Raw genomic sequence first — 24,583 nt, 5'->3', positions numbered from 1 at the left:
TGCTGAAATGTTACATTTATCATTTGTAGTTCAGGACCACGGATAGTGCAGCTTCCTTGCATTGACAGTTCTCTGTGCTGAGTTTCTGCTGAGTTTCCTTTGCCTCATTTTTAATGCTGTGACCTGTCTGGTTTAAATGAGTGTGTTGCTGCTTTGATGAAGCCTATTTTGATAAAGTTTCAAATATTTCTGAAATATTTCGTTATTAAATATTTCATGAGTAATATAGTATGAGTATGTATATATGAGTGATAACACGTGTTATAAGGGCTATTTTGCACAATAGGTGTGCCTTGAGATTTGTACTTGTCCTTTGGTGTGCCTTGGGCACAAAAAGTTTGGGAACCACTGGTCTAGACGCTTCAGTAATGAACAATTACAGGCCCATATCAAATCTCCCATTTCTAGGTAAAATCATTGAAAAAGTAGTCTTTCAACAGTTGAGTAATTTCTTGCATTTAAATAGCTCTTTGGATGTGTTCCAGTCAGGATTTCATCCAAACCACAGCACTGAGACTGCTCTTGTAAAGGTCTTCAATGACATCCACTTAAACACAGACAGTGGCAGAATTTCAGTGTTAGTATTATTAGATCTCAGTGCTGCGTTTGACACTGTTGACCACAACATATTACTAGAAAACTGGGTGGGACTTTCGGAAACAGTTCTAAATTGGTTTGAACCCTACTTAAAGGACAGAAACAACTTTGTTTCTATAGGTAAATAAAAATCAAATGTGGAGTTCCTCAAGGCTCCATCTTGGGGCCTCTTCTCTTTAACATCTACATGCTACCACTGGCTCAGATAATGAAAAACAACAAAATAAGTTACCATAGCTATGCAGATGACACACACATGTACGTAACAATTTCACCAGGAGACTATTTTCCAGTTAAAACACTGAGCAAGTGCATTGAACAAATCAATGACTGGATGTGTCAGAACTTTCTCCAATTAAACAAAGATAAAACTGAGGTAATGGTTTTTGGAGCCAAGGCAGAACGTATAAAAGTTAGCGCTGAGCTTCAGTCTGCAATGTTCAAAACAACAGATAAAGCCAGAAATCTAGGTGTAGTCATGGACTCTGACCTGAGTTTCAACAGTCACATTAAAACAGTTACTAAATCAGCCTACTATCACCTAAAGAACATATCAAGGATTAAAAGACTAATGTCACAGCAGGATTTGGAAAAACTTGTCCATGATTTTATCTTCAGTAGACTGGACTACTGTAATGGTGTCTTCACAGGTCTCACTAAAAGATCTATTAGAAAGCTGCAGCTGATTCAGAACGCCGCTGCTCGAGTCCTCACTAACAATAAGAAAGTGGATCACATCACTCCTGTTCTGAAGTCTTTACACTGGCTTCCTGTGTGTCAAAGAATAGATTTCAAAATACTGCTGATGGTTTATAAAGCACTGAATGGTTTAGGCCCAAAATACATTTCTGATCTTCTGCTAAATGATGAACCATCCAGATCTCTCAGGTATTCAGAGATGGTCAGCTTTCTGTCCCCAGAGTCAGAACTAAACATGGAGAAGCAGCGTTTAGTTATTATGCTCCAAATATCTGGAACAAACTCCCAGAAACCTGCAGGTCCGCTGCAACTCTGACTACTTTTAAATCCAGGCTGAAGACTTTTCTTTTTGCCGCTGCTTTTAATTGAAACTGAGCCGTTGTGTTCATCAGTAAAGTGGAACTTCTGTGTGAACTATTCATATCTTAACCTGCACTGTGACTTTTTATTCATGTACTTTTTATTCATGTATTTTTTCTTTTAATGTTTCTTTTATTATCTTTAACTGTTTTTAAATGCCTTTGTCTGAATGTGTTTCATTTTTGTAAAGCACCTTGAATTGCCTTGTGTTGAAAGGTGCTATATAAATAAACTTGCCTTGCCTTGCCTTGCCTTGCCTTGCCTTGCCTTGCCTTGCCTTGCCTTGCCTTGCCTTGCCTTGCCTCAGAACTGCTAAGGGTTAACTACATTCAAGCAAGTTTAAAAATATCAGCATATTATCAGTGTTCCCAGGATGGACTGTTTAAGTTTAAATTCTCCACAGACAGACAACTCTGTTTTGTAATGAAAATATGTGTGTCAGTTGTAAGAAATGTAGTACATTTTGTTGAGTTTATTGCTTTAAATATGTATTGGTGAAAGGCAAACAAGCTGTGAGTTTATTTGAACTTTTGAATATATGAGTTTAATTGGAACTAGCTTTAAATGATTTGGAGTGTTTTTTGATCTTATTGTTTTCCTTATAACAATCCTTACTGTGACATTTAACCATTTTGCATTAAGGGCATATTAAGTCACAATCATTGTGTTACATCTAAAGAACTGGAAAATGTTGCTTCCTCTGTCAAATAAGTCACAGCTGATGTTTCCTCTCAAATTGTGAAATAAAACTACATGACACTATAAAGTGCACAAAAAGGATCTGAGGGTGAAGCTGATAATGTATACTTCTGATAACCATATGGGCCAAATGAAACTCTTTGGAAATCTCATTTTTCACAGCTACTACACTGCCAGAATACCAAGGCATTTAAAGTTCACTATGAAAGCTGCTAAAAGGAAAAGCAATTTTGTTTCTTAATGCTATTTAATTTAATTGAAATGAGCTGATAAGACCGTTTCATGTGACATTTCATTTGCAAAATTGGGTGTCAAAATACACAATACTCAGCAATTCTTTAAATTGGACTGACAAATGGTAGATGTTGCTCAGGTATCATCAAGCACCGTCATCATAACAATTGTCCAGACTAATTGTAAAGAGAAGGTCTTTAGTGCTTCAAAAATATTAAACTTGAGATTCTTGTGCAAGCCAGAATATAATCAATCAATCAAATGATACAGTATATAGCCCAATATCCAAAACGACATGTTGGTCTTAGGGGGCGTTGCAGTTTGAGACACCCACTGTCCTAAGACCCTTGCATCATTCAAGGGAAACTCAAAATGTTAGAAAACATAATATGTCTAGATATAGTGACGCAAATTAAGATGGACGTCTGGCAGTACCACAATTCACTTTAACGACTAAACTCGAATGTTACATCTAACTTACCTTTTTTATATTCCTCGAGCTTACTTTTGCTAAAGCACATGAGTGTTGTGGAATGTCGTTCACCTGCCTGAACTCACACTGCACAGGGTCCTCCTCATCCCCTGTTCTTTACATACATCGTACATGAAGGCAAAGTGTGTACACTCAGAGTTATAGATCAATTTTCCATAATAAATACAAGATGAACAAACTAACAGCAGTGTGTTTCAGCATATTATTCAGCATACACACACCCTGGCCTGCATACTTGAACTTACAGTTGTAGGAAAACGTTTGCAATGTTTTATGTCTAAGTCAGCTTTTTCTATACAAACACAAGCATCTCTCACACACACACACACACACACACACACACACACACACACACACACACACACACACACACACACACACACACACACACACACACACACACACACACACACACACACACACAGAAAAGCACTTCGAAACTTTAAAGTGGTCTCTCCCAACACTCTCCTTTCTATCTACAGTGACTGCCAAGGTGCCCTTGAGCCAGGCAGGTAATAGCAGCGTCTCAGTGTGTAGATGAAATAAAGTGGACAGGTCCCAGGTGTAAAGATACGTACAGAATGTGTGAACGTGAAACAGGGCAGCACTGAAAAAGAACATGCACACTCAGCAAATCTCTAGGTACATGAATAAAGGAGAGAAAGTAAAGTGTTGCATTACTTGGGGCTAACACTTTTCCACAAAATGCTCAAAATGCAAAATAACTGCCTGACAAGAGTTCAAGAGTATATGATGACATTGAGATTCAAATGATAAGTCTGGGAAAAGTGCACAACCCTAAAGGAATCGTCTTTCTGTCAGAATTGTGCTAATCTTCATCTCTTTAATTAACGAATCAGACAAAGGTACAAATAGTAACCAATCGTCACCTCTATAGAGGACTGATTAACATCCATTTCAATGTGTGAAAACATTACCTTCTACATGTGGTGTCCAGACATTAATGTAAAGTAAATGTATTTAGTTCAAGTATTTGTCTTGTGACTTCCTGTTTTATTTGTAGTAACCTCTCCCTCTTGTTTCAGATCACTTAACTTCCTCCCTTTGTGTGTTTCCCGCTGCTGTGATTGTCAACACCGCCCTGATTGTCTTCACCTGTGTCCCCTTACCTTGTGTATATGTATATATGTTTATATCGTTTCAGCCCTGTTTTCAGTGTCACTCTACACTCGTCGATCAGAGCGAGCGGAGCGCATTTTCGCGAGCGGAGCGCATTTTCGCTAGCGGAGCACATTTTCTCATCCGCGTGGAAAGTGAGGGGCAGGGCTGCCTATCTTCCGTCGGCGTGGATAGGAGGTTTACCTGTGCACCTGTGCTGTTGTGGGGAGGTTTTTCCCGAGAAGTCGCGGAGAGACGGAGCGGCTGCACGTTGTTGCTTGGGCCCCCTTTTTCCACCTGCCCAGTTGTGCTGTGGTGGGGACCTGCTTCCACTTGTCGTGTGCTGCTGTCCTGGCGAGATTTTGCCCCGGGGGGGCGTAACGGAGAGACCGGAGCGGCTTCGCGTTCGGGCTGCGGCCTGCTTTACACCTGCTGTAGCGGAGGCCTGTATCCACCTGCTCCACCTGTCGTGCTCTACGGTGCCGAGGACGTTTTACCACGGGGATATCGAGGAGAGACCGGAGCGCCTCTACGCCTCGAGCTGGTCCTGCTTCGCCTATCCTGCTGTACTGAGGAGGTTCTGCACCGGGGATATCGCGAGGAGAACGGAGCGCCTCCACATTTCGGGCCTGCTTGCACGCCTATCCGGATGCTGTGCTGGTCTGGGGAAATGGCCCATATCGTGATTGTACTGTGCCTGTTAACTGTTTTGGACTATGAGAATATCTCTAGTCATTCTGAGGAGTCTACTGGATTCAGGTCTGTTCTGCCACCCGCAGTGGGCATCCCCTGCAAAAGTTCGGATGTGTTGCTCAAACAATTACCGGTTGCCTTGTCACAGTCAATCTGCTCGACAAAATATGTTTGTCTTTTTTATTTTCCTGCGTTGATGGTTCTTCAGGACTGCTTCTTAAGCTCTAATCACACTCTCGCAGACTTTTCCGGTGTTTCTAAATTAGATGACAATGTATGTGTGTCATTTAAGAGGAAAAGATGCCTGTTTTTGTTGTTGTTATTACTGTCAGGAAATGTACAACCTAACCCTGGTCCGCCCAGTAGTAATAGTCAGATCGCTACTCCTGCTGATTTTGGGTTTCATCCACTTGAATGTGCGCAGTCTGTTAGGTAAACTAGATTTTGTCCGTATCTGGGCAAAATTGACTGACGCTGACGTCATTGTCTTATCTGAAACATGGCTAAATAAGTCTATTTTGGCCTCTGACATTGCCTTAAATGGTTTTAATGTGTACCGTACCGACCGGCCAAATAAAGGTGGTGGCGTTGCAATTTATGTTAAGAATAAGTTCAGTGTAACCACATTAGTTTCCAAATCGATCAGTAAGCAATTTGAATTTTTAGCCTTAAATATAGAAGTGGCAAAGGGTCAACAGGTCATGGTAGTGAGTTATTACAGACCCCCCTCAGCTGTCAAAGACTCCTTGTCTTCACTAGCAAATCTTTTATCACAACTAGACTACAAGGAAATAGTCCTACTTGGAGATTTTAACTGGGACTGGTTAACTGCAGTGTCAGAGGATTTTAAAAACCTTTGTATCTCATTGAATGTTACTCAGATTGTGGACAGTCCTACTCGCCCTAACATTAAGTCCCCTAATAAATCCTCCCTAATTGATCTCATTCTAACTAATGTTCCCCATAAATATTCATCTGTGGGAGTATTTGCAAATGATCTGAGTGATCACTGTGCTGTAGTCACAATTAGGGACACTAAGGTCCAAAAGGTTAAACCTCGCATTATCATCAAGAGAGACATAAAACATTTTGTGGAGCAGGGTTTTGTGCATGATCTATTTGATTTTGATTGGGGTAAACTCGATCGGTGTGCTGATGTAGAAACCGCATGGTCTTATTTTTATCTTGGTTTTATGGAGATCATTGATAGACATGCACCCCTGCGTACATTTAGAGTAAAGGGACGAGACAATCCTTGGTTTTCTGCTGAGCTGTCCAGTCTCCTTCATGAGAGAAACAAGGCCTGGGCAAAGGCTAGGAAATCAGGCTCAGAGATAGAGTGGCTGCGTTTTAGGCAGCTAAGGAATAGCTTCACTTCAAATGTCAAAAGTGCAAAGTCGAAGTACTATTTGTCAGTTACCACAGAAAACCTAAATAATCCTAGGAAATTTTGGAAAGCAATAAAATCGATATCAACCGGTGAGATCCGTAATGAGCTACCTCCGTGCCTTACCACAGCACCTGGCTCTATATCGGACAGGGCTACTATGCTCAATTGCTTGTCCTGCGGTTCTATGTTTGATTCTGTCACTAACTCTGCTTCTGTGAACACCCCAATCCGTGACTCTGAACAACGTGCTCTGGAAAACCCTTTCAGTTTTACTCCTTTTACTGTCAATGTTGTTCATGAAGCCTTATCTAAGCTAGATCCTAGGAAACCGGCTGGCCAGGACAACGTAGAACCTTTCTTTTTAAAGATAGCTGCAGATTTTATTGCTCCACCTCTTACTTCTCTTTTTAACCTCTCCCTCAGCACAAATACAATTCCAAAAGTATGGAAGTCTGCTTATGTCTTGCCTTTACTGAAAGGAGGGGAGGCAACTATTTTAAATAACTATAGGCCAATCTCTAAATTGTCAGTTCTGGCTAAGGTTCTTGAACGCCTAGTGAGTGAACAGGTAAAGGAGTTTTTATGTACAAATGACATCCTGTCTAATCATCAGTCAGGCTTCAGAAAGAAACACAGCACCATCACTGCCACAATGAAAGTGGTGAATGACATTGCTAGTATTTTAGATAATAAGCAGAGTTGTGCAGCTCTGTTTATTGACCTTTCCAAAGCGTTTGACACCGTTGATCATCTCATCTTAAAGCAGAGGCTACTCAGTATTGGCATATCCAGCCATGCAGTGGGGTGGTTTGTGAACTACCTCTCTGAAAGGTCCCAATGTGTTCATTTTGATGGACTGTCTTCTGAGTGGTTAAACATTTCTAATGGTGTACCACAAGGTTCTGTTTTAGGACCACTTTTATTCTCCATATATATTAACAGCGTAGGTGATAATGTGGATGAAGCTACTTTACATTTGTATGCGGATGATACTGTGATGTATTGTGCAGGTCCCACCATTAAGGAGGCTGTTGTTAAATTACAGGCTGTTTTTAACACTATTCAGACTCAGCTCTCTGAATTACAGCTTCTTTTAAATGTGGATAAAACCAAGGTAATGCTCTTTTCAAAAGCAAAAAAGACACCAGAGCCTGTTTTAGATATTGTAACTACGCAAGGAATAAAACTTGAAGTTGTTGCCTGTTACAAATACCTTGGTATCTGGCTTGATGATTGTCTCACTTTTAAACTTCATGTCAATAACCTGCTAAAAAAACTGAGGGTTAGGCTAGGGTTTTTTTTCAGAAACAAGTCCTGTTTCTCGCTTGAGGCCAGGAAAAGGCTAGTCACTGTGACCTTTTTACCCGTGCTGGACTATGGGGATCTGGTCTATATGATTGCACCTGCCCATTGCCTGGTCAAGTTAGATGCTGCGTATCACAGTGCACTGAGATTTGTGACAAACTGTAAAGCATTAACCCTTCACTGTACCCTGTATGCAAGGGCTGGTTTGCTTTCGCTAACTGTACGGAGGCTCAGTCACTGGTACATTTTTATATACAAAGCCATGCTAGGGAAACTTCCATCTTATATCTGCTCCCTGATCTCACGGAGAATTGTAAGTGGCTACTGCCTGAGATCGAATGCTATGGTTTTATTAAATGTGCCAACTGCTAGGACTGTCTTAGGGAAGACAGCTTTTAGATGCGCAGCTCCTGGAATAGTCTGCAAATTAAATGGAAACTGAACAATCTGGTGCCACTAAATGTTTTTAAAGCTCGGTTGGATGCTACTCAATCGGAGGCTGTTGGTACCGGTTTATGTGGATAATTATGTAAATGACGCTGTATGATGTCCTTTTGTTGTTCTATTTATGTTTTTATGTTTCATGTGGAACTACTTGAGCAGGTCTCCCTTGGAAAAGAGATCAATGATCTCAATGGGATTTTATCTGTATAAATAAAGGTTTGAAAAGAAAATGAAATGATATGTGTGCCAGCCATCCCCAGGACTAAGTATTATTTGATCGACTCCTTGTATTTAGTTTGTTTATTTTCAAAGCGACTGTTTTTGTTTAACACTTTTTGAGGGAGCATTTTTTCTTGTGTTTTGATTTAAAGTCTTTGTTAATTTGTGTTGTGCATTTGGGTCCTGAGCCTTGTGTCGTTCATAACATTACAGGATGTGCTGAACTCTTTCTTGAAGAAGTTCAGTGAATTCTTGAAGGGAAGTAAGCAGGTGATGTGTTTCTTAGGTCGTGTTCACAACAGCCTTGAATCGATCCCTGGAGCGTTTTCCCCCTTGGTGCATTTTGTTCGGGTTGGTGTGAACGCAGTCCGTCATTTTTACCTAAACTAAGTTCTTTTTCATAGGCCATCCTTAAAACTTCACACATTTATTTTTGAAATGTGATGAGAAGGCTGAGAGAAATGACGTCCTGCTGACAGGAGCGTCTCATAAGAAAACACGTTGTACTACAACATACTATCTCACTTAATTTGGAGGATTTAAGTGTATTTAAGCTTCAATTTTAAACTATTCCTTGAAGGCTTGTAAAATGATTTGGATACTGGAAAATGTAGTGATTCAACCAACCGTGTGGATTGCTATGTCTAATTTAAATAAATAGGCATATCAGTGTTTCCCACAGTATTTGATTCTAATTGTGGGGGAACCACACCGCACCCCCCCCGGCAAGAAAAGCCAAAGGCCCCTCAACCTATTTTGGTGGTCCACGCATCCACCCCCCCCCCCTCAAATAACATAATACATGCGAGTTCATGGCTAGACAACGTTCTTGTTGCTCTGTGTAGCGTTGTTAATGAGTGAAACACACCGGAGTTGAGAATTTGTGGGGTTTATTCTCCCAAAAATATAATGTACAATTTAGGCATTTAGCAGACGCCTTATTCCAAAGCGACTTACAATGACCAATTACAGGGACATTCTCCCTGGAGTAACTAAGGGCTAAGTGCCTTACTCAAGGGCACACTAGTAGTGGTGTTCCAGGCAGGATTTGAACTCGCAACCTTCTGATCATCAGCCCACCTCACTATCCATTAGACCACAAAATCAAAAAAAAGAATAGTAATAATATATATATTTTATGAGATCCATTTGTGGTGGACGATATTTAATTGTGGCGGCCCGCCACGAATAAATCAATGTATGGGAAACACTGCATATAAACAGCACGCTGGTGTTAATGACCTCCATACAGAAGCAAGACAACAGTTGTGAATCAAGGCACACACAGAAATGAATACTGTAATACTGAACTTGGATCATTTTGACACAGATTCATAGAACAAGCTGTAGCATGTGCATGTCCTTTAAATTAATTACATTACATTATATTTTATCCAAAGTGACTTACAATAATTAAGAATAAACCATATTTCCAGTACAGTTGTTAAATTGCACACACATACAAGTCACACGCTGAGTGTAAATGCAGTTTGAGGTCCACATTTGGCAACACATGAGTCAACAGTGAGCACTCACGTAAAACATGCAATATCAAGATATTCACCCCCAGCTGAGGGATTCACATTGTTTATTTCTTATTTGAATGTCCAATTCTGTTTAATAGTATTTTTCCAACCTACAGCACATTTTGTATTGGTCATATGTCAGTTAAGCTAAACTAAAATGTGCTTTGCAGGGCTGTGGTTTGTTAATTTCTTTTTTATCAATCCATTTGATGTGGATATGATGAAAGTTCCACAATACATACATATCAAATGTGTGATGAGTTTGTTGTTATGCATTATTAATAACAAGACTTGGAACCTGAGTTAGGAGAATAAAAGGAAATGCAAACTCCCATGCAGCACATGTTTCCCCTGTCAGCCTGCTTCACATTATTTCCTCCATGTAATCCCTTTAAGGGGAGAAATCATATTTCTCTCACTTCAGGTGCTTTAGGCTCATATTTGCATTTTCAGTTGTCAGCCTCATTTAACAGCACTTCTGTGGGAATAAAAGTAACTTAAAAGGACAAGTTGGTTGAACATTCTTCCCACTACTCAGGCACATAAAATGACAGCATTAAAAGGTGGCGCTTTAGCAACCAAGTCTGTCTCCATTAAGTTCTGTGGAATACAGTTGCTTCAAACCATTTACATTTCTCAATTCAACTACATCTTTACTCCAATGGCGCTCTGCTCTAAAATGACCACCTACCTTCTCAGAAAAAAGTTTGTCCAATCTACCCAAAACTTTTTCAAGATCACATATTGCTGTCAGTCGGTTTTGAGATAACACATTTTTGACCTGTGTACATCCTACATGAATGATCATCGATGACAATGGTCTCATGTGATTAAATCCAAACGTTGTGCACGTGTTTGGTTGACATGTCTGATCTACACTGTCCTGTGGGTATTTGGTCACCTAAGACATTACAGTATAATGCCCAATCCAGCATCATGACTTGGTTGATGGCTACCATTTGGTAATGATGGAAAAAGTAGGGTTTGGCATAATAGAAGAAAACAAAACACAATGCTAAGCATTACCAATCTTAAACTTTAAAAAAACAATCCATTGAATAATTGCCTGCCTTAGTGCAACCTAAGGGCAATTCCTAAGGAAAATATGCTGAATCACTCTTCATGCAAATGCTACCAAAATTGCTACAAAGAACAACAACAAAAAAGCCATTCTTTGTATGCTAGTAATTCTGATCAGTCTGCAGTGAGAGTCAGTTTACTGTAATCATGCTAATTATGCTGTGAACTCAACCTTTTATTTTGTTTTCCAAATATTGGATCTTGATATTGTATTTTTAAGTGCTCATCAAACTGTTGGATACTGATCAGTGCCATTTGAGGCTATATTTATTTTTTAATATAATTCTGTCTGATTATTGATTTGCATTTAAACCAAGCTTAGTAAAAATATGTGTACATTAATGCCAAACAAATATGTATGGCAACCTGAGTTTTAGAAAACACCACATTTTGAATGTACTCAAACTAAAGATTTATAGTATAGTAATTCCTGCAGAAAATCTTTGATATTATTAATGTAATCTCTCCAAATATTGTTGAAAAATGTAAAGTTGACTTTCTCTCATTCCTTGGAGAATCCTTAAGAGGAAAGCTTATCCATAAACTTGAAATAAAACTTCTCTTCTGTGGGTGTTCCAACCAGCCTCACAGATGAAGTGTGGACAGAGGGAGAGCAAAGGTATGAGCTCTGTCTCAGCAGAGCCTCAGTCTGTTCTAACAGGAGCATGTAAACACACACGTACAGATAACAGAGACAATAGAAGAAGTCTTACCTGGGAACACCAGCACAGCAAACACCCACGACAGGACGATGAAACATGCCGAGTTATACATACTTCCTAAACACAGCTGACTCTGATCTGCTGGAGGGTTTTAAAGATGCTCTTCTCCACAGCAGGGCTTCAGAGAGCTGCACACTTTGCCTTTTTTCTCCTCTCCTTTCTTTTTCCAAAACGTTTCACTTTGGACAGCTTTCAGCCCCCCAGCAGGTTGTAGTGAAGACGCTTTAAATCCAGAGCAAGTAGTAGTGGGCACAGAGAGGCTGGCTGCTCGCAGTCTGCGTCTCACTCTCCTCCCTCACTACAGCACACAGGGACCAGAACTCTGCAGGATGTGGGGGGGGGGGGGGGGCTCTGCTCGGCTGCCATTGGCTAAAGCTTCTGCCAATCACCCAGGAACAGTCCTAGCTCTGTTTTTTCTGGGTTTTTCTGCTGCTCTGAATCCTCAACTATGCTTTCTTTCTCTACCCTCTGACCAATCTAAAGCAGGATTAAAACTAGATGAGGAACGATTGTTATTTAATGAAGACTTAATAAAAGCGTCCACCTAATAATGCAGAAAGGGATCTTAGATTGGGGCAATTCTCAAAAACAATGATCTCGTGTCCACAATGTGCAATGATAAGATCACCCATAAGATAATTAGAAAATATGTTTTATTTTCTAATTATCATGTAATCTTTCGTGGGCCGGTCAGAATCATCCCGCGGGCCGTACAATGCCCAGGTCTGCTCTAAGGTACATTTAGAACAGATAAAAAATGTGCGATTAATTTGCGATTAATCGCGATTAACTATGGATAATCATGCGATTAATCGCGATTAAATATTTTAATCGACTGACAGCCCTAATTTTATTGTAATGTAGAGACAAGGCTTTCAGTGACAATAATGTATTGCGCTACAATTATATGTAAAATAAAAAAAAATAAAAAAAGTCTTAATATGATATTTGGCCTCAAATCATCTGAGGCCTGGCCCTGTGCTCCCCCAGGTTGGGAACCACTGGTGTAAAGGATACATCTCTGTTGGTAAACTAGTGTTAATTTCGTTGACTAAAACTATGACGAAATATGTTCGTCAACAACCTTTTTTTCCATGACGAAAACGAGACGATGACGAGACGGCACCGATGGCAGTAAACAATAACTGTAACGAAATCAACATGCAATATCGTTGACGAAAAGTGACAAGACGAAAATGTAGTTTACTAAATAAAAACTATGCCAAAATCTCTCTTTACTTTCGTTGACGAAAAATGAGGAGACGAAATATTATCAAAGATAACGTTACATCTCTGATAGTCAGTTTTTCTCCCAGCAGTTCCATTTCCGGTGCTGCGGCAGGGCAGCAGCTGTGTGTCTGTGGTGCACACGGCGGTAGATTTGAATTACACCGGGCAGCGGCAAAATATGAACTGTCAGGAAGACTCGGGTCTAATTCATGGTCTAACTAACCTTATTAAACAGAAAATAAAATGGCAAGAACAGGGCTTGGGAGCAGTGGTCGCACACGCGCTAACCGAATACCCCCCCCCCCGTCAGCACGAGTGATTGATAAATTGTGCACTCGACGGATAGAAATGTTACGATCCTGTCCGTCAAAATTACTGACAACGAAAAAACCTAAAGCCACCACTGCTTGGGAGAAAGAAACAATGTGATATTTGGGCCCAATTTCGCAACAATGAGGCGGAGAAAAAAATTGAATGCATTGTTTTATCAGAAGGGAAGCAATGTGGCCAAAACACAGCTGGTAAAACCACCACACACCTGACCAGATACTCTCTGCAAAGCTGAATTCTTAATCATTCAACCTGTGTTTTTCATCAAATAAGGACAAGATATAATCTTATTGTGAAATACGTTTGACTAAAATGACAAATTATTGGTTTTGGCTAGACTAGTTTGACTGAAATGTTCTATATAATCTGATGACTAAAAAAAGACTCAACAGTTTTCATTGACAAAAAGTAGACTCAAATAATTAGTTTTCTTTGACTAAAATAAGACTAAAATGCTCAGACTTTTAGTCGACTAAAACTTGACTAAATAAAAACAGGATGAATGTGACTAAATATGACTAAAACTAAAAAGGAAATGTAACACAGGACTAAGACTAAAACTAAATTAAAAAAATAGCTGACGAAATGAACACTATGGTCAACAATGTGTTTTCATTTTGGATTTAATAGATCGCTGCTCATTGAGCTAGATGCGAACAGCAGCCTCAGAAGGAAGATAATGGATGGATGGATGTTTTCAATCACACTTTACAGCTGTGGTCCTTAAAACCGGGCTTGAGATTACCAGTACCTAGGCACAATAATGTGTTCACCATCACTAGCAAAAACACGGAATCCAACGCTGGCTGCTTCTCATGTCGGTACGAGGAGAACTAGTTAGCTATTAGCAGCCGGTGTCTTTGTAGTTTGGAGCGTGTGTCATAATGAAACCCTTGACTTTTACCTGCAAAACAAATCTACCTGCAAATAAATAACCTGCATTCCTTCAATCACACATTACAGACACATCTGGTGGAGATACACACCTATATTACAAGGACACTCTCTACAGCTAAATCCACATACTATGGGTCTTATTTCATTTCAAACCTTTATTTATACAGATAAATCCCATTGAGATCATTGATTTCTTTTATCAGCTCTGGCTGGGAATACAAGGGTCCGTGTTCTCTACCATCAACAACATTCTACAACCACCGGACTCTCTTGCACCTCATCAGTACTCAACCACCTATTGTAACTCCCAAAATGTCATTTTTTGATAACAAGATACACAGGATTCACCAGCAACTGACTCCTAACACCTCCTTCAGTGTATCTCTTCTTGTTCTTCCAGACCCTCTCTCTTGTTCACTTTCACGTTTCATACTTCCCCCTGTGGATGTAATATCGGATGTCAAACAGAAATCCAAGCAATCTACCTGTCAGTTAGACCCTCTTCCTACTCCCCTGGTAAAAGCCTGTCTACCCTCTCTGTTCTCCCTAATAACTGTCATCATACACTCTTCCCTCCCCTTTCAAATCAGCCGCCATCACGCTCATACTTAAGAAATATATCCAATCTCTAACCTACCATTTATTTCAAAAAATCCTAGAGGAAACAGTTGCGTCCCAGATCCATGCCCACTTGTCTGACACAAACAATTCAAATCTGTTTTCCGCCCCCTTCACAGCACAGAAACAGCACTGGTAAAAATCACTAACAAGCTCTTCATGGCTGCTGACTCAGAACTGTTAACCATCCTCATCCTCCTCAATCTGAGTGTGGCTTTGACACCATTTCTCACAGCATCCTTCTGGACAGACTGGCCTCCATTGGAATCACTGACATACCCCTGCACTGGTTTAAATCATATCTCTCTGGCCGCACTCAGTTCATCCAAGTCAAAACTTTCAAATCACAGCCACTTCCTGTCACTACACTCGGGATGGGTGGCGCAGTGGTCTGTGCATCCGATCATCAGATCAAGGGGGAGTGCTGGGGAACTCCAGTTCGAAACCCGCTCCTGCTGCCACTGCGTCAGGCCGTTGTGTCCTTGGGCAAGACACTTCACCCGGATTTGCTCCTGTGGGTATTGTCCACAATACATGTATAATACCAATGTGTACTTGTAAAAGCGCCTCGATGCCCTCGAGGCGTGAAGATGGACAGTGTGGCGCAGTCCGCTGTGCAATGATCATCAGATCAAGGGGTGAAACCCGCCGCTGCTGCATCTGTAAAGCCGGTGTGTCCTTGGGCAAGACACTTCACCTGAACTTGCTCCTGTGGGTATTGTCCACAGTATCTGACCATTGCATGTATGGTATATGTGTAATGTGTGTATATGTAAAAGCGCTTTGAGTCATTGAAAAAGCGCTATAATAAATGTAAGGAATTATTATTATTACCGATGTTCCCCAGGGCTCTGTCCTGGGACCTCTTCTTTTCATTATCTATCTACTTCCTCTTGGCCATATCTGCCGTAAATTCAACGTTCACTTTCATTGATATGCGGATGACACCCAACTCTACTTGTCCTCCAAACCAAAAACCATCCTCCCTCCCACCTCTCTCAGTCTTTCTAGTTGCGTATTTTTCATAGTCTTATATTTCAACAGTTTTACGACAAACTGTGACTTTTTTGACATGAAAATTATTATTTAAGATGGCAATTTCTTATGTTACCTTATATGCTAAAACCAAATGCTTCAAAAAGCATCGTCTAACACTACTGTACAATTTCTTCATATGTGCTGTTTTCTCTGCATACTCTAAAGAGGGTCATTGATCTCAAGCGCTTCAAGGCCACAGGGCTGAGTTGGCAGACTATGCTGATACTCCTCTTCACACTAAGTTTGAACTTCCATATGCTGATAACCGTTATACTTTCGACAGCTACACATAAAACGGTCTGCCCGCCCTATCTTGTATATAAGCTTTGCTATTTTGTGACTATTGTGCACACTCCTGCAGACTATCCTATACTCTGTGAGACCTGTGCCTTCGAGGCCCCTCGAATAAAGAACCAGAAAGACAACTCTGTTTGTTTCACCAGTTTATTGATTGATCATTCTAATTGTATATCTCCACAGTATTGACTAGGTCTAAGATTTCCATAACACTTCAATGCATACTTTTTCCAAAATAGGGTCCCATGAGTCCCACCGGAAGGGGAGGGACTTCGCCACTCTATGACAAAAGTGCAAAAGAGGATCGACTTCCTTTTGTAAATATGACTGTCATGCATATTATGTATTTGAAAATAATTATTCAACTGTCTTCTCACTGTAGCAACTACACAAATGTGTATACACTTATCATTATTGATAGCCAGTCTGAGCCAGAAGACAAAATGGAGCAAAGGTATTAATTATTACTATTACCACTTAATTTTTCTGTTCTATACTGTAATTTATGGAAGCCCATTTCCGCCACTTGAAAAAAATTAAATCCCCATGAAAAGTCATAATTATGAGATAAAAAGTCATAATAATGAGATAAAAAGTCATAATTATGAGATAAGAAAGTCGAAATTATGAGATAAAAAGTCATAATAATGAGATAAAAAGTCATAATTATGAGATAAAAAGTCATAATAATGAGATAAAAAGTCATAACGGCAGCTAGATGGGATTACTGCTCAAAACGATACCTGTACTTGTGTTTTATATTGATTTCTCTGTTTTATTCTTTCATAAATGTGAGGACTAAAATTGCTCCAAGCATTGTGGGGTGCGGTTTTCAGGACAGGAGACCAGATGGGGGAGGGCAGCAGAGAGGGAAGTCTGAAGAATGTGTGTGTGCTTTCCCAGCGGGAGGAAGGGCCGGGGTAATCCAGATTACTCCGTTATGTGGTGTTATTGTGTATTTTGCCATTAAATCAGCATATTTGTTATAACCTTACCAATGGTTGCTGTGAATTCTTCCTCTGTTAATCTGACCCATTCACAAAAGGACACGCGGAGGCAGAGGGGGGCCTTAGAGCCCCCGCCAAAGAATGACGTTGGCCACAACAGTACAAAGACTCTATTTTGTCATACTGTACAAAGAATCAAGAAAGATATTGGTTAAAATAAATGAAGTATACTTTAATACGTACTCCATTAAACAATACTAAATACTAGGGGTGTAACGGTTCACAGAAGTCACGGTTCGGTTCGTACCTCGGTTTGGAGGTCACTGTTCAGTACGGTTCTGTACAACAACAAAAAAGCAAAAAAAAGTCCCAAATGCATAATTCCAGGTTTCTTGTTATTTTTGTTTGAACAGTAGTGCAAGTTTCAGTTTAAAAATAAAGAACTCTGACATTTTTAATAATTAACTGTATTAAACAGTTAAAAACAAACCATACACTCAGATGGCCGTATTATCAGTGGCGACTGGTCACTGGCACAGCCCCACCTAGTGTCAGCAGAAAGTATTAAAATAATGATTACAACAAATAGCAAAAAATAAATTAAAAAATATATAAAATATATTTTAAGATCATGTTTAATCATCTGATTCGTTTGTACATTGCTGTTTTAGTCTGTGTTCTTCTAATTAGTGTCTACAGTGTGTGCCTATTGAGCTGTTTAGAGCCATGTGGGACAAAACCTGATCCTGCCCCTCCCTCTGACTGTCTAAGTGAACGGTGACTGCAAAAACTACACTGCGCATGCTCAGAGTATTTTCCTATTTAATGTGTGTGGCAAAAAATAATGACCATAGGGGCAAAGTGCTGCCATCCCCACCATACGTCATTTCACATAATTCAGAGCTGATTGGCTGTAAGTACGTGTGCCGCGAAAAGTGTGGTGTGTGAAGAGGAGGAGAAGAGGAGGAGAGAGAGCTGCAGTGAGGCATCCTATAACCAGGAAGTAAGCTGCGCATGGCTTCCCTCCACAAAAAAGCAATGAGATTTCTCCATAGGATTTTAGAAAATAGCTCAAAATAAGATCTGTGGGAAACGTAGCTGTTAGATAAATGTACGTTTTGTTCAGCCGGATAATATCCACATGTCTACCCTACTTTTATCATTTTCGAATCAAAAATCTATTGATTAGATTAGATTTATGATAGACTTTTGAAACTACAAGAAGATAAGGAGGACTTTTACAAAAAAGTAATAGAGATTTGTGTCCAGAAGGATAGGCAAATGGACTTAATCTTCAAGTCAAGGTAAGACTGCAATTTTATTGAAAATGGGATCTTACTTAGAGAGAACAATTCAATATTTAAATGACAAAATTACATTTTTTTGGGTATCCTTCTGTTGAACGGTCTGTTTAAAAGTAATTGAAGCATCAGACAAAAAAAGCTTTTGAAAATAATATTATATTTTGATTTAATATATTTGTAAACCTGAAGAGTCAGTGCCAGTGCCTCACCAGCCATGAACCTCTCTTCAGAAGCTTATATATAGACATCTGAGTGTTTTGTGCCCCACCACTTTTGTACATATAGAAACGCCACTGCGTATTATCTATAATGGCTGATGTCAAACAAAAAGGTTTCATCAAGCTGTAAAACTAAAAAGGATGTCTTGAAAATATTACATCATAAATAATAAGAAAGTGTTTCAAGAGCGCAAAGTCGTTGAAAAACATATGCCAAAAGCTTCCGTTATTTATTTTTGGTCTCTCGGCTCTCATGTATTGGCTTCTTAAAAACAGCCGGTGATTGGCAAATCTGGGTGATGCCTTCTGATATGATTTAGCATGTTTGGCGTGTGTTGCCATTAGCATAGAGCACGGCTGTAGAACAACGCGGACACACCGTCGTCGTCCGATCCACCACTCGCACAGCTCATCGTTATTGTAGTCCACAGGGAATCCGAAATGTTCCCAAACAGCTGATTTAAAAGAAGCAGGTGGGTTCTAGCTATTGTGTGTTATCTGAACTCACGATACTAACTTTTCTTCTTCTTGTATTTTGTTCGTTTTGTTGTTGTGTTTCTTGCTGTTCTTCATTTGTTGTTTAAGGGCGGCTGGCAAACAGCTTTTAGGCGCAATACCGCCCCCTGGATTATATATAGTGTAGTGGTTTCATAACACGCTCAGAATCCGAGACACCTGACAACACGCTGTTAAGCAGAAGCGCAGAAAGAGCATACTATTACGATTTATATTTATTTATTGTCTCAGTACTCGCATACATTAAAACTAAATGTGTCCTCTGCATTTAACCCAGCCGCAGCGCAGCGCCCAGGGACCAAATCTGGTTCCAAATTCCGTCTATAACGTTTTACAACCTGAAGATATAAAACACATATTTCTGTTATAACAACAATACTTTTAATAACAGTCGTAATGAGCCCAGGGCTGTTATTGCGCACTGTGTGAATAACACTGCACACACCTCCACTCATTCTTCAGCAGGGTTGAGCGTGAACGCGCCTCAATGTCCAGTTTACGAGCCTTCTCCTAAACAGAGACAGGATGAGAGCTGGTGTGAGATGCAGCGTGTGGAGGGCCCCTCGCAGCTTTTCGGTCCGGGCCCCTCTTGGGTTGCTTCACGGGCAACGGCGGCGAGGGCTCTGACGTGGCTCGTCACCATGACAACCACAGCACATCCAGAGCATGTCGCGTGCTCTCAGAATATTACTCAGAATGACGACGCGTGTGTTCGATGGACAGATGAATAATAATAAGCAGCAAGGCCCACCGGGTAAGCCGGCTGCCCCTAACCTGTCGGTTATGGGCAGCATGGCTCGCTGCATAAATAGGCTGTCTTTAAAACCTATTGGTTTTTAGGCAGCTCGGTTTTTCTCCTCTGTCCCAAACCTACCTCCTACACATGGTAATGAGCCCACGAGTGCCATTATTACAGTGAGGACAGCACTGCACACAGCTCCGCTCATCCCTTAGGGGTGTTGAGTGTGAACGCACCTCGGTGTCCAGTTTAACACTGTAAGCAATTACTGTTATTTTTCAGCCGATTTTCAGCACTAATCTACTGGCAGCCCCCTAACCAGAATGTTACTGTGAATTATTTAATTTGTTACAGTGATAAACTGAAATTGTCCAACAGTATGAATACTGTATAATGTCAGTGTATTGCTGGCGTCTCTGCTGCCGGTATTTTACTGTTAATGAGAAAGGCTGTAAAATAATTTCACAGTATGAGTACTGTGGTATGGCAGTGAAGTGCAGGCGTCTGTGAAGAGACTGCCGGCGCTTTACTGTTGTTTGACAGGAACATGTGTTACAGTGGACATAATGAGAGCCTGTGTGAAGTGCAGCGTCTGGAGGGCTCTGGCGTGGCTCGTCACCATGACAACCACAGCACATCCATAGCAGGTTGGTGCGCTGAGTGGCGGCGCGTGGGTTCAATGGACAAATGGAAGATAATAAGCAGCAAGGCTCCCCGGTTAAGCCGGCTGCCAATAGCCTATTGGTTACTTGGCAGCATGGCTCGCTGCCTAAGCCGGCTGGGTTTTTTAACTTATCGGTTAATAAAACAGCAGGGCTTACTATTCAATCCGTCTACCTTTAAACTGTTTGGGTTTAGGCAGCACGGATTTTTCCTCTGTCTCAGACGTACCTCCTACCCACGGTCGTAATAAACCCACGGAGGGCCATTATTACGCCTCGTGTGGACAGCACTGCACACACCTCCGCTTATCCCTTAGTGATGTTGAGCGTGAACGCGCAGTTTACGAGTCTTCTCCTAAACGGCGACATAATGAGAGCCTGTGTGAAATGCAGCGTGTGGAGGTCTCTGGCGTGGTTTGCCACCAACCACAGCACATCCAGAGAATGTACACCCGGCGCTATCAGAGTACTGGATGGTACTCAGGGTGGCGGCGCGTTTGTCTGATGGACAGATGGATGAGCAGGCGGATGGGCAGAGAGTAGTCTCTGCAGTTCGCCTCTCCCCCCGCAGTTCTTCGGAATACAGGGAACCCTGTCATCCCGGGAACAGTGTCTCGTGCTCCGTGCAGAGCGGCAGGAACTCTTGTTAAAAGAAAGCTTTTTTCCAGGGTTCCTCATGGGGAAGAAAATCAGGGTTTGTTACTCCCGGTATTTTCTGGTCCCGAAGGAGACGGGGCGGGGGGAATGAGACCCATCCTCGACCTGTCAGTGTCCAACAAGGGAATGGCCTTTTCCCATGCTGACGATCAAACAGGTTCTGTAGGGTTCACCAGGGAGACTGGTTCACATCCATAATCCTGAAGGATGCATTCCTCCACGTAACCATCATCCCGAAACGCAGAATTTCCTGCGTTTCTCATTCCTGGCTCCATGCACTTTTTCAAAGTGGGTGGGGATGGTGGGAGCAGCTACTCAGAATGGGGATGAGTGTTATTTTACCTGGACGACTGGCTGTGGCTGGCTCGCTGCAGGAAGGGAGGAAGCGGCTTACAGACGATACAGTTCGTATCTCATCTGTCAAACCTGGGTTTCATTATCAACTGGAAGAAGAGCTGTCCTCGTCCCTCCCAGGTTATCTTTTTAACTGGGAGTGGAATTGAACTCAGCCCGCATGAGAGGGCGACTCTCACAGCGGAGAGGGGAGAAAGTGACAGCTCTCCTCCGGCGCGTCAGCCCCCCCTCTCCGTGATGCAGCTGTTAGGCATGATGTCAGCTGGTCACGTGGTGATTCCCCTGGGTCTCCTTCATAGTGAGGAGACTCCAGGTGGTTTATTCGCCTGTGCATCGACCCCGTGCGTCAGAGGAGACGCACGGTGTACATTCCTCCTTCCATGGTTTTGGATTTGATCTACTGGAAAAATATCCACGTCAGTGGGGGTGCCACTGAGCAGAGTGACGTCACACACCGCAGTGTTCACAGATGCATCTCTCGCAGGCTGAGGAACGAACATGTCGCAGGCAGTGGGGGGACAGTGGCTGGCTCACATGTCTCTTCATATAAACGTGCTGGAATTACTCTCCGTATGGAAAGTGCTCCAGCACTTCGTCCCGTGGCTGTACAATCAACATATGTTGATTCAAACAGACAACAAAGCAGCGTCGGCCTACATAAATCGCCAGGGAGGTGTTCGATCAGCTGCTGAACACACATCCTACACAGCCAAATGGACAGCGCTCCGTGTGGTGTGCAGGGAAAAGCCTGGACCCCGTTGGCCCCCCTGCCTCGTGTTGTCGTTCCTCCAGCTGTTGCTGGGCAGGAATTGGATTATAGCACGGTAAAAACATATGCTGCTGCCATTTCATCTTGCAACGTAGGTTTGGGGTCAGCACGGTGTTTAGTCACCCTCTGACAAAACATTTTCTACGGGGAGCACAGAGACTCAGACATGTGTCACGCGCTTTGGCGCCTCAATGGGGTTTTGGCTTAGTGGTACGCGCACTGAGTAAAGCTCCATTTGAACCTTTAGATCAGGTCCCCCTGAAGTTCTTGTCAGCCAAAGTAGCTCTGCTCTTGGCTCTGACATCAGCTAAAGGGTGAGTGATGTGTCTGCTCTCTCTGTGGCTCCGTCATGTCTCCAGATCCAAGGAGATGGCAGCTCAGCTGTTTTGCGCCCTAACCCGGCTTTTATGCCAAAGGTGATCACAAGCTCTTTTAGATCGAGAGGGATCACTTTGGATGGTTTCTTCCCTCCTCCTCACACATCAGAGGAAGAAGCCACATCTCATCTCCTCTGTCCCGTACGTGCGCTGTCATGTTATATTGCATGCACAGCCACGTTGCGCAAGTCTCAGCGCCTGTTTGTGCATTACAGAGAGCACTCAATAGGGCAGCCTCTGTCCGCACAGCGGCTGTCACACTGGTTGGGTGAGGCTGTGTCACAGGCGTATGTCTACTCTGGGGTGGATCCCCCAGAAAACATCAAAGCGCACAGTACCAGAGGAATTTCAACCTCTATGGCATTGCATGGAGGAATTACAGTGGAAGACATTTACAATGCTGCATCTTGGTCTTCCCCCTGTTCTTTTATTCATTTTTATTTGAGGGATGTCTCCCATTCCTCTCTTACACATTCAGTACTGACTGTTCTGTCAGATTGAGTAATGTCAGGGACTAAACGGCGTGCCCTCTCTCCTGCCTATCGGCATTCAGAGAGCTGCCCCTTTTGCCCCTCTTTTATCGTTTTAACAAGTGGGATTTGTTTATCTCTACTTTTTTTAAACGACGGGTATTCACCTCCATTCCCTTAAAGAGAATATTCATTTGGAATAATGCTATATTTCCAGGGACTGTGATGCTCCTTTATTTTTCACATGGGTTATTAATTGAGTAGATGTGTTTTTGTACTTCTGGTAACGGATGGAACCAGTGGGGCGTAGACTACATCCTGCTTCGCCCTTAACCCAATAGCGATAGCCTGAGAGGGCGAAGCCTTATACGAAATAGACTGAGGTTACGTACTGTAACCCAGCTTCTATGAGTATAGGCGCAGCCCTCTAAGGTTCGGGCCCCACCGGCTCCGCGAATAGCTGAAGAAAAGCTGTTTGTGTGGGAGCAGTTGGACGTGCCTACTTCCTATTTATACGGAAGTGAGGCCGGAGGTGGGGCCCACGTCATAGGTGGGCGTGGATTAAGTCTGTCAGTGCTGCACACGTGCAGTGGGATTACCCAATAGCGATCGCCTTTGTTAAGCTCCGTGATCGCTTTTCAGGACTGAACCCACAATACAAACACGGACAGAAAAACAGGAGTTTGTAGCAAAAGGTTTATTCTTGTATCGTGACAGGGGATATTAACTGAGTAATATAGTCCAGGAAAGGGGATTCAAAAACTAGGGAATGGAGATCCTCAGCCGAGGCTCCGGAGTGAGCTGGGGATATCGCCAGGCAGATGAGAGGTGGCTTGAGCCTGAGTCTGTACGCTCCCGAGAGCGAGTAGGTTGGAGTAAGGGTTAGTGTTTGTCCTACCAGACAGGAGTGTGGCGAGCAGGGGTTTCAGAGCGAGGGGAGCGAGTAGGCTGGAGCGGGTAGCGTGGAGAGCGGATGAATCCGACGAGGAAGTGGCTGGACGTGGCTAGCGGAGGAGGTGATGATGGGTTTCTGGATAGAGAGACAAACAGGTAAGACAAAAACTTATTCCAGAGTTGTGTCAGGCTAAGCTAGAAAGCAATACGTTTACCAGTGTAATCTTGACGACGAACTGGTGGAGACTGGATGAGGAGACCGGGTTAATAAGCAGGTGTGGATGAGTAGATGATCAGGATGAATGAGAAGCAGCTGCGGAGATGAATTGGCAGGAACCAGAAGTAGGTCAACCACGCCCAGCCCGGGAGACAAACACAGACAGACAGACAACAAACAAAAAGGGAAGCAGAAGGAATGGAGTACTGCAAATCCTTACAGTACCCCCCCCTCAACGGGAGCCTCCTGGCGACCACCAGGCCTGTCAGGATGGGCCCTGTGGAATTCCCTGACCATGACTGGGTCCATGATTCGAGAACGAGGAACCCAACAACGTTCCTCCAAGTTGTAGCCCTCCCAGTCCACCAAGTATTGTAGACCCCTACCCCGGCGTCTAACATCCAGGAGACGCCGCACGGAGTAGGCTGGATGGTTATCGATGACACGGGGGGGAGGAGGGGGAACGGCC

At 42.3% G+C, this 24,583-nt stretch overlaps 1 protein-coding gene across 1 annotated transcript in view; it reads right to left on the bottom strand.

Annotated features, from left to right (window-relative positions):
- The window catches only part of opcml (opioid binding protein/cell adhesion molecule-like), a 497,827-nt gene extending 485,982 nt beyond the window's left edge, over positions 1–11,845 (bottom strand). Inside the window, exon 1 of the mRNA XM_034099941.2 lies at positions 11,572–11,845. Coding sequence (XP_033955832.1) covers positions 11,572–11,632 — 61 coding nt within the window. The 5' untranslated portion in view covers positions 11,633–11,845. The remainder of the gene's footprint in view (positions 1–11,571) is intronic.
- Between the last annotated feature and the right edge of the window lie 12,738 nt (positions 11,846–24,583).

Source organism: Pseudochaenichthys georgianus, chromosome 14, assembly GCF_902827115.2.
Source record: "Pseudochaenichthys georgianus chromosome 14, fPseGeo1.2, whole genome shotgun sequence".
NCBI lineage: Eukaryota > Metazoa > Chordata > Actinopteri > Perciformes > Channichthyidae > Pseudochaenichthys > Pseudochaenichthys georgianus.
Note: the sequence above shows the minus strand (reverse complement) of the source record. Positions and strands in the feature narration are given on the sequence as shown.